At 41.9% G+C, this 9,216-nt stretch overlaps 1 protein-coding gene across 4 annotated transcripts in view; it reads left to right on the top strand.

The window, feature by feature from the left end:
* Window positions 1-1,809: 1,809 nt before the first annotated feature.
* The window catches only part of TPCN2 (two pore segment channel 2), a 34,027-nt gene continuing 26,620 nt past the window's right edge, over window positions 1,810-9,216 (top strand). For all 4 annotated transcript variants that reach the window (XM_075426255.1, XM_075426254.1, XM_075426256.1 and 1 more), the window contains exons 1-6: window positions 1,810-1,953; window positions 4,200-4,264; window positions 5,576-5,652; window positions 6,234-6,411; window positions 7,111-7,227; window positions 9,051-9,157. In XM_075426255.1, coding sequence (XP_075282370.1) covers window positions 1,842-1,953; window positions 4,200-4,264; window positions 5,576-5,652; window positions 6,234-6,411; window positions 7,111-7,227; window positions 9,051-9,157 — 656 coding nt within the window. In that variant the 5' untranslated portion in view covers window positions 1,810-1,841. The remainder of the gene's footprint in view (window positions 1,954-4,199; window positions 4,265-5,575; window positions 5,653-6,233; window positions 6,412-7,110; window positions 7,228-9,050; window positions 9,158-9,216) is intronic.

Below are 9,216 nucleotides of genomic sequence, written 5' to 3'. Positions count from 1 at the left end.
TCTGACAGAAAACCCCAGATGAGATTTGCCTTCCTTCACCATGCGCTGGGCACTTCTGCTTCCCATTCCAGCCAAAGGGAGTGGATGAATTTTGCACAGAAGTTCAGGAATCCATTGTATATTGGAAAGCTTCTTATTTATTTTTTTCTTCCTGAAGTTACTGATTCTTTTTCCTGAAAATCACAGAAGAGGAAATGAGAAAGAAACATTTCCGTTTGTTCAAATAAAAACTAATAGCAAAATCAATACAATGTTTACATGCACTCACTGTTGCTGTGGTTACCCTGAATATTTCAGACACATAGCGAAAGGACACTCGTGTTTCTTAGCACTGGTGCTTACAGCGTGTGTGCAAACTGCATTTCTTACCTGTTAGTGCTGAATACAGATTGTACCAGCCCACCCCTACTTTCCTTTTACTATCCTGAAATTTTCACTGTACCTGTTCCATCTGATGCCTGTAGTTCAACTGTTATCAACAATAACTCCGATTTTAGCAGTGCTTTGCTCTCTGTTGAGACTGGAAAATAACTGTAATGTGTAGCTGCTGATGTTCACTTTTTACTAGTGATGACTATTATGGTAAAGGTAATGCCATGGAGTTTTCCGTTTTATCTTAAGTTCACTGAAAAGGCTGGACCTGACCCTGTCTTATTTAGAAGGCACTGTGAAACAGTGATTTTTTTTTTTAACCCATCAGTCATGCAGCTGAAGGCAAAAACTACCCCGTTGCTAATTAAACAGTGTTGTATAGACCTACTGTTATTACTCTGGCTGGAATACCGAAGAGACTGATTGATACTTTCCTGTTGTTGTTAGAATCATAGAACCATTCAGGTTAGAAAAGACCCCTAAGATCATCAAATCCAACCGTCAACCGACCACCACCATGCCTGCTAAACCACGTCCCAAAGTGCCACATCCACACATTTTTTGAGCCCCTCCAGGGATGGGGAGTCCACTGCTCCCCTGGGCAGCGGGTTCCGATGCTTCACGACTCTTAGCTCCCCGTGTGTGGCAGGAAATAGCGCGTAGCTGTCAAATGATCCTGACATGTACCCTTTTTGAAATTGCAGCTTTATAAAACTGAACAGTGAAAGTGTGAATGAAGGGGACCGTGAGGAAAGGGTGAGCGCAGCAAAAGTGGAGCATCTTTTAGCAGTAAAAGTAGCATAAGCTGAGTTCGTAGTTGCTTCTGGGATGCCTGGGTGACTAAATACAAACTGAATATGCTCTGCTAGGGCTGTGAACGATTATTTAAGAATGTGAATACAAGCAGGAAGAAATAACTTGTGTCCTCGCTATTATTTTTTTCGATAAATCCTAAACCCAAGCCCTGCAGCGCTGTTCTGCAGCTCCCCAAGGCCGCGACAAGCGCAGAGGACCGGCTTCACAGCTGCCCTGAGGTAAAAAAAACCCCGCAACTCCTCGCCGAGGGTGTTTTTTTTTTTGTTTAAAAAGTGTAAACGACGTCTGCGCTCTGCTCTCCGAGTTCAGGTGAAGAACCGACGCTTTTTACCAGAGACTTACTGCCACGCCTTTCATCGGCCCCCGGTGCCGACACAGTGCCTGTTCCTGAGGCGGCGGGCGGCGCCGGGGCGGGAGACGGTGCCGCGTTTGCTGCCGGAGGGAGAAGCCTGTCAGGGACCGGACCCGTCAGGGGCCGGCTCCCGGCGGCAAACCCGGCCGCGGCGGGAGGAGCCCGCTCCCCGCCCTCCCCCGGCTGTCGGTCACGTGCAGCGGGCGGGGCCTCCCGGGGGCGGGCGAAGCGCCGCCGGCCCCGCCCCGCGGTCCCGTCCCATCCCGGCGGCGGCGCGGAGGGAGCGCGGTGGTCGCTGCCGATGGAGGCGGGAGCCGGTGCTGAGGCGGAGCCGCTGTTGCCCCCGCGGGGCTGGCGAGCGGGGCGGCGGCTGTGGCGGGCCGGTGGCGGTGGCCGCTCAGTCGCCGAGGACGGTGAGTGCCGCGGGGCGGGCGGGCGGGGGCGGCGCGCCCCAGGCCCGGCGGCGCTGAGGGAGCCGGCGCCTGAGGCAGGCGGCGGCGCTCGCGCCTTCCCCTCAGAGCTCGCCCTCCACGGGGAGCGGGCCGGGCACCGGGGGAGGAACCCCCGCAGCCTGCCCCGGGGCCCGGGCTCGGCGGGGGTCTGCCGTCCGCCGGCGTCGTGGCTGCTGCCAGCAGCTCCGCCGGAGACGGCTCTGCGGGACCGGCTGCGGCCGCCCTGGCTGCTTGAACGCCCGGAGCCGCTATCGCTGACCTGAGGCGCCAACCTTGCGCTGCTTCAGCCCGAGACTCCGCTTTTTTTCCCCCTTTCTTTTTCTTTTTTTTATTTTTTTTCTTTAAAGATGTTGACAAGGTTTTTTTTTCTCTAACTCATTACATATTAGATGCCTGACTTCTCGATTCCCCCAGGAAAGGCTCCTTTGGAGGGCCTCAGGTTCTCTGTTTTCAGGGTATCACATCACTTAAGTGAACCTCCTCTTTCTGTGGGCTCTTTGCTCAGTGTCAGAAGTGCAGCGGGGCCGGAGAGACATCCTGCACACCCAAACCGAGCAGTGCTTTAATCATCCCTTGTGACTAAGCATCACTTGCTGTGACTAAGGGTTGCAGAATAAATTTGGGATCCTCCGTGCCATGAAAGGAAAATGTGGATTTTTTTTTTAAGAAAAAAAAGCCCCAAAATTGCTAAAGTAAACATTTCTTGGTAATTTCCCTGTTTTAGTTTCACATTAAGAGCAGTTGCTTAGATTTTGCCCTTTTAAAATCCTTGGAATCGACGCTAGGCTTGCTGCGTGCTCCAAGGTCCTAAAGCTTTTGCTGTCCTTCCTATCCGTTTAACTAATACTGTTCCTTTAAGCAACTTTATTTTTACCTCACTGGTGTGTGATGTCTTGAAAAAGATAAGATCTTTATTGCGTGAGCCTAGCTTGTCTCCTGTTTATGCTCAGTCTGTCTTGCACAGAGGTTCATATCGGAATCAGTACAAAACTGTGTTGTTGCTTATGCTCAGATAAAAGGTGACATTTAAGAACTGTTTGCAGTCTTTGTAGAAAATTGATGCCGCCGAATCACGTGGAACATAAAATCATCTGGGACTTAGATCAACGGTGCTTCTGGCATTTCTTGGAGCCTGGAGAACATTGTGCTGGCACTGGGACTGGCTCAGTCTCATTGTATCCCACGCTGGGATTGCCATCTCCTGGGAGGAGATGGCATGAAGTGCTCCTTGGTCCTCTTCCCTCTGTGGAAAGATTACACTAGCACATAGTTTTCGTATCTCTAGCCACTTTGAGTTTGTCTTTTTTTTTTTTTTCCGTTCTTTTTTTTCTCTTCCTCATTTTGGCCTTAACTGCCTTTGTCTCTCTTGGTGGCTTAATTGCCATGTTAGTTACTTAAAGGTTCTAATTCAAGTCAACACAAGCAATTGCCCTTTATTCTTTACATGTATATCTTCTTATGGACTTCTTAGTAATGGGTTTTGAAATGTTGCATAGTAACTATTTTTTTTTTTTCACTTTGTGTACTTTCACCTCTTTCTGTGTCTTGAACTCTGATCTGTTTGATATGGTAATAACAACTCTCAGGACAAATTAGAAAATGACTTAGCTTTGTTGTCATCTGACTGGAGATGTCTGTTGGTTTTGGAGAGAGTGAGATGAATCTAAATCTCAGTACACTTATTAAAAGTAAAAATGCCTAGAATACTAGCATCTGATCTTTCGAGCTTCACTTGACTGCACGCTTTGTCAAAGAATAATTTGATTGAAGCTACATTAAGTAGAAAGAAACAGATTTTTGCCATCTCCTTTTAGGAGTGACTTTCTTGAGACAAGAGTGATGAGGAGGTAGGGTCATAAAGTACAGTGCCTGTTACTTAGGACTTGCCTCTGTATAGAAATATCCCAGTCTTGTGGTAGCTATTTAGCTACTAGTATAATCTAGCTGCTTAAGCTACATGTAAGAGAGAACACTTTCACAAAATACAGAAAGATGCATGATGTGTTTGAGACGATCATTGTATATTTAATTTAATATTCTGTCCTTCTGACAGCAAACATGGCATGAGCTATCTCTTTACTTTCTGTGTGTGTATGGTGCCCTTTATCGTGAGAACCACAGTGGTGGAGCTTCTGTTAACTAATAAGCAAGCTGTGGGCTCTATCCAAAATACAGTAAGTGATTCTTATTTCTTCATAACTTCATAGGTACTGGAGCTGATAATGACCTTTATATAAATCAAGCCATAGTATTTATTGAAGATGCAATACAGGTAAATATAGCTTGTTTATTAGCTATTATGCTTCGCATGCTGGATATTTGTTGGATGTTCTGCTAGCTTTTAAGCTTTCATGTGTTCAGGCAACCTCCATATAACAGCATCTTAATTTACAAAGCACGATCAGAATTCCAAATTCCTGTGGTATGCAAGTTTCAGTAAACTTTTGCCTGGAAGAAGAGTGTTTTTCCACATAATGAAATAGATGGTGTCTTCTCTTGAAGGCTGTCAAAAGAGATGCCGATTTGTGGATTTGTGGGGTGGTTTTGTTGGGTTGTTTTGGTTTGGTGTTTTTTTTTTTTTTTTTTATTGTGAAAGTGACTGGCCTTACTGCTAAAGAGAAACTGTCTGAGAAAACCCTGTAATTTGCCTCTAAATCTGACTACGTGCGTAGCTTAAGAGCTGGTAGGGTTTAAGGTGAGCTTCAAGCAAGAAGCTGGAACTCTGTTGCTTCAGCTGAATTGAGTACCTTTGGAAGTCTTCATTCTCTTTTTGTCTCTACTGGCTGTTTCTACATATTCCTAGATCCTGTTATCTCCCAGTTATTAGGGCGAATGCTGGAGGGCAGTTCTTGAGCACTCTTGCTGCATTCAGATAGCTTCGGGTTGGGAGATTTCTGGGGATCAGATATATTTAAGGTGCAGATACTTCTCAGTGGAGGCAGAGGAATAGCAGCCCAGGAGCAGCTGCAGAGGAGGGGCTGAACAGATATCAGCAAAAGCAAGCCGGTTCTGAAGAATCACGGGTACTTGAACTTAAGGCATGTCTTGTTTAAAGGTGTAGGCTGAGGTCCCTTACATTCAGAATTAATTTGTTTGCATCTTACGGCTTTTTGGAAGAGAAAGACAAGAGAAAGGTCCATGAATGGAATGAAAGCTAGAAAGGTAAACTGAATGGATGGACCGGTTTGGCGAGTACATTGAATAGGCGCTGAATTATTACGGATGCTGTTATCTGTAATGATGGTAAAACGCTTGCTTCAGAAGACTGCCCCACCGGTTTGATTACCTGAGAAACTGTATGGCCTTTAGATTAGTAAAACTTCATTAAAATCTTTCCCACTGCATGCATATAGGCTACAGCTATGGCCATTGGTGACTGACAGTTTAATAATTAATAACTTATACAATAATTTCTTTATCTTACTGTGAAACTGGAATTGTCTCAAGACTTGACCTTCGTTGGTTAGAACTTGGTTTGTTTTGGCAACTTGATCTTTGTCTTTGAGACAGACTGAACGTAATGTTTTAATTATCCTTCAATTTATCCTTTAATTACCCTTTTTGCTTTCCCTTCTACCTTCAGTATCGATCTATAAATCACCGTGTGGACTCCAAATCCCTGTGGTTGTATCGATGGTACTATTCAAGAACTTGCCAGTGGTAAGAACTTGCTATTCTTTTTGCCTTTTCATTTAGGAGTGAGTCTTTATAAAAAAATATTCTTCATCTTTCTTGTTTTGTTAAATAATTAGATAATTGTGATTTTTATCTTTACAAGAACTTGCTATAGGAAGCAAGTGGATTGACTACATGTGAGCATGATGGAAGTGGAAAGCAGCAAGATACATGAAAGTGTGATCATGTAGATCTTTGGATCAGCCATAGGACTGTTGCATGAATGGACCGTTGGCATGATTGACAGCACTGTGTGTTAGAGTTTTCCAAGTGTCTATTTCTAAAAGTGTTAAATAGTAGCAACATTGTTGATGTTAGTTTCAAAAGAAAACCACCTAAGGTTATTTGGTGGTCAGCAGTTGTATTATTCTAATACAGGCAGCAGCATGTAATCAAGTGCTGCATTGTGGTCTAATTCACTTGTGTTAAATATGATATTATAAAGCTTGGTTTACTTCTATGAAAATTGCTTTACTGTAAGTATTTTGTTTTTCTGACTCATTTTATGGGTTTGGTGTTTTTTGTTGTTTGGGGTTTTTTTGTTAATTTCATCTCTGTCCAAACAGGATTTTAAGTTTAACCATTACTGTAATCCTGGCTTTGGCGTTCATTGAAAAGCCGTCTTCGCTTACTATCACGTCAGATGTACGATACCGCCCTCCTGCATGGAATCCTCCGTGTGGCCTAACAGAAAGCATTGAGCTGCTTTGCTTTCTTGTGTTCATTGTTGATGTATCCGTGAAGGTAAGCATCACGTTCACCTGGTATTGAATGAAATACTAGGTGTGTTGGGCAAGCTCAGTATGTATAGCGAGTGTGGCTTTTCTCCATTTTATATTTTGGGAGAAATGTCTTAGAACTGTTATTCAAATCTTGGATTTGCATGATGAGGTTGCTTTACAACATTAAAGCCTTAATTTCAGGAGAAATTAGAAAGTGCATATTTTCTGAATTAAAAAAAAATTGCTTATTTTTTTAGCCTAAGAAATACAAAGCTCCTGTTTCTGTGGAATAAGTGAAATAAATTTTTCTAAGAAAATAGTGATTTTAGCTTAGCTGCTTATATTAGGCTGTAAGAATTGGGGTATATACTAATCAAATATATGCCAGTTCATTTAAACAAAGCAAAATAAAAATATTCAGAAACTGAACTTTTTTTTTTATATTTGTTGCTGTATTTTTATGGTTATTAAATGAACATTTTTCTTGCATTCAAAGGATTTCTCTCACACAGCCCATGTGCACTTCTCACTTCTACTGGCCTTTATTTAGTGCTTGTAGAAAAATTCTCCGATCAGGGTATTTTTGTTTGGAAATCGGGGAGCTCTTTATGAGCACTGATGTAAAACTACAAATACTTGGAAAGCAATTAGTGCTGACTTGTTAGAGTATTGGAATTTATTATTGAAATGAGTTGTTTGTGTGGGTTTTTTTCCTCCCCAGAGTTACTTAATTGGATGGGAAGAATTTTGGAAAAATAAATGGCTGTTGGCTTATATACTGACATTAGTTGTCTCCGTTACCGATTGGATTGTATCGCTGAGTTTTTTCTGCACAGAGGTAAGAACTGCTTGCTGCAGAAACAATCAGCAGCTTGGTTGTGGGGAGTGGCAGAGGAGAAGAACCTGCAAAGGCATAGTCAGCAGGGCCTATGTGCTATATTGAAGAATTAAGGGAGGAGGGTGAGATGGTTTGTGTTTGGTCTTTGATAGCTGGATAATACACTGAAACACAGAAAACAGTTTGGTAGCTTCTCAAGGGATTCTGTTTGATTCGTAATATAGGATGTGAGTTCATTGGTAATATTAAAGCTTTGTTGTTATAGTCTGTCAACAGAGTATAGAGAAAACTCTGGTTGCATAGCACCAATTTTGTCATACGGTTGGAGAATTATGTTCTTAACTTGATTCGACAACGAAATCTATGTGGTGATGTCTAAGTGAAAGGTAATTGTGTAGTTTAACAACTACTTTCTAAGATGAAGCTGTGTTGTGTTTTAAGCAACTGTGCCCTGAGAGGAATGTCAGTTTTGTGAAATAGTTCTAAAAGTGTCCTCATTCATGCAACAATGCAATCTGCCAACTGACTTTCTCTGCCATGACTAAAGTCTGCATTAAATTAATTGCTACTAACTTTCAATCTTCATTAAGAAAATCCTAACACGGTAAAAATGCTGGGAAGTGAATGAGGCAAAGATCTTGAATTTTTATTCTTGTGTAAGTTCTTGTGTTGAAGCCATTATCTGTTGCCTTCAGAAAACCATCAAACCTATTTCAAATTATTGTCTGTATTGGTGGGATTAGCTTGGATGCAGTTGCTACTAAACAGTGGGTTACTAGTAGTTGTTCGTGCTTTAGTAGTCATAGTTGACCATTGGTCACCATTGACTGGGATGTGATGTAGTATCAAAGAGATCATCTTAAAAGGTTGAAAGAACATCAGTTAGGCTGATAAACATCTAACTATAAGAAAAATGCACAAGTCCTTTTCATATTCAAGCAAAATAACTTCTTTCAGCCGTATTATTTATCTAGGATGAAGATTGTGCTTACAACACGGAGAATATGTTTTGGAAAGAAGTGATTGTAATATCTTTAGATGCGATGGTGGAGAAGTAGTTTGAACAGGAGCCTCAAATACAGAGCAGTGGCAGAAGGAGCAGTTTAACTGCTGGGATATATGAACAAGGGAATAGTGAGGAAGAAAGTGATTTTTATTGCTGTTAGATGTGGCCATGAGAAGACTGATCCTGAAATGCTTGAAGGAGCTGATAAGTCACAGAAGTAACTTGAAGGCTGGCAGGTGTCTTGAGTGCAAGAATCAAACAGCTTAATTGCTTTAGTGTATGTAAAGGAAAATAAAGGCAATCACCTGTTTGAGTCTTGTCAGAGGCAGAAAATGCTGAGTAATTAGCAGGCCCTTTAATTATAAAATGAAAAAAAAGGCAGAAAATTTAAATCAAGCACTTAGTTTCAAAAAGTGTCTCTTTTTTTACTGAAAGTAGCTTGCTGTTCATTCCCTTCTTGAAACAGACCTTGGCAGAAAACATGAAAATGCCATCTCTTGACCTGTTTGTTGTGTCTATCCAGTAAAGTTAGATTGTTTACAAGTAGTGGCCTGATGAGGCTATTGAAATATCAATGTGCATTATTAAAGTAATCTTTCATTTAACGAGGCACCCATAATGTATAAAATGTCTTTTGTGTCTCTTGTGACTTCAGTGGGACAGATTTAGCTTCTGAGCACAGCCTTTTTATTTTACACTGGTTTTATTTTTTATTTTTATTGATGGGTGTGTCAGAGTTTTTTGACAAACTTGCATTAAAAATATTTGTGGTGCTAGTCTTATGGGAACTCAGTATCTGATCCATTGTTTTTTGTAGGATGTGAGAATAAGAAGAATTCTGCGTCCGTTCTTTCTCCTTCAGAATTCTTCTATGATGAAGAAAACGTTAAAAAGTATCAACAGCACATTGCCTGAAATGGCAAGGTAGGTAATAGCATAGAAAACATCCTTTCACAGCAAGCATATAGTTACCCTTAGTATTC

The sequence above is a fragment of the Opisthocomus hoazin genome, chromosome 7 (assembly GCF_030867145.1).
Source record: "Opisthocomus hoazin isolate bOpiHoa1 chromosome 7, bOpiHoa1.hap1, whole genome shotgun sequence".
NCBI classification, from domain to species: domain Eukaryota; kingdom Metazoa; phylum Chordata; class Aves; order Opisthocomiformes; family Opisthocomidae; genus Opisthocomus; species Opisthocomus hoazin.
This window is presented reverse-complemented; position numbering and strand designations above follow the sequence as displayed.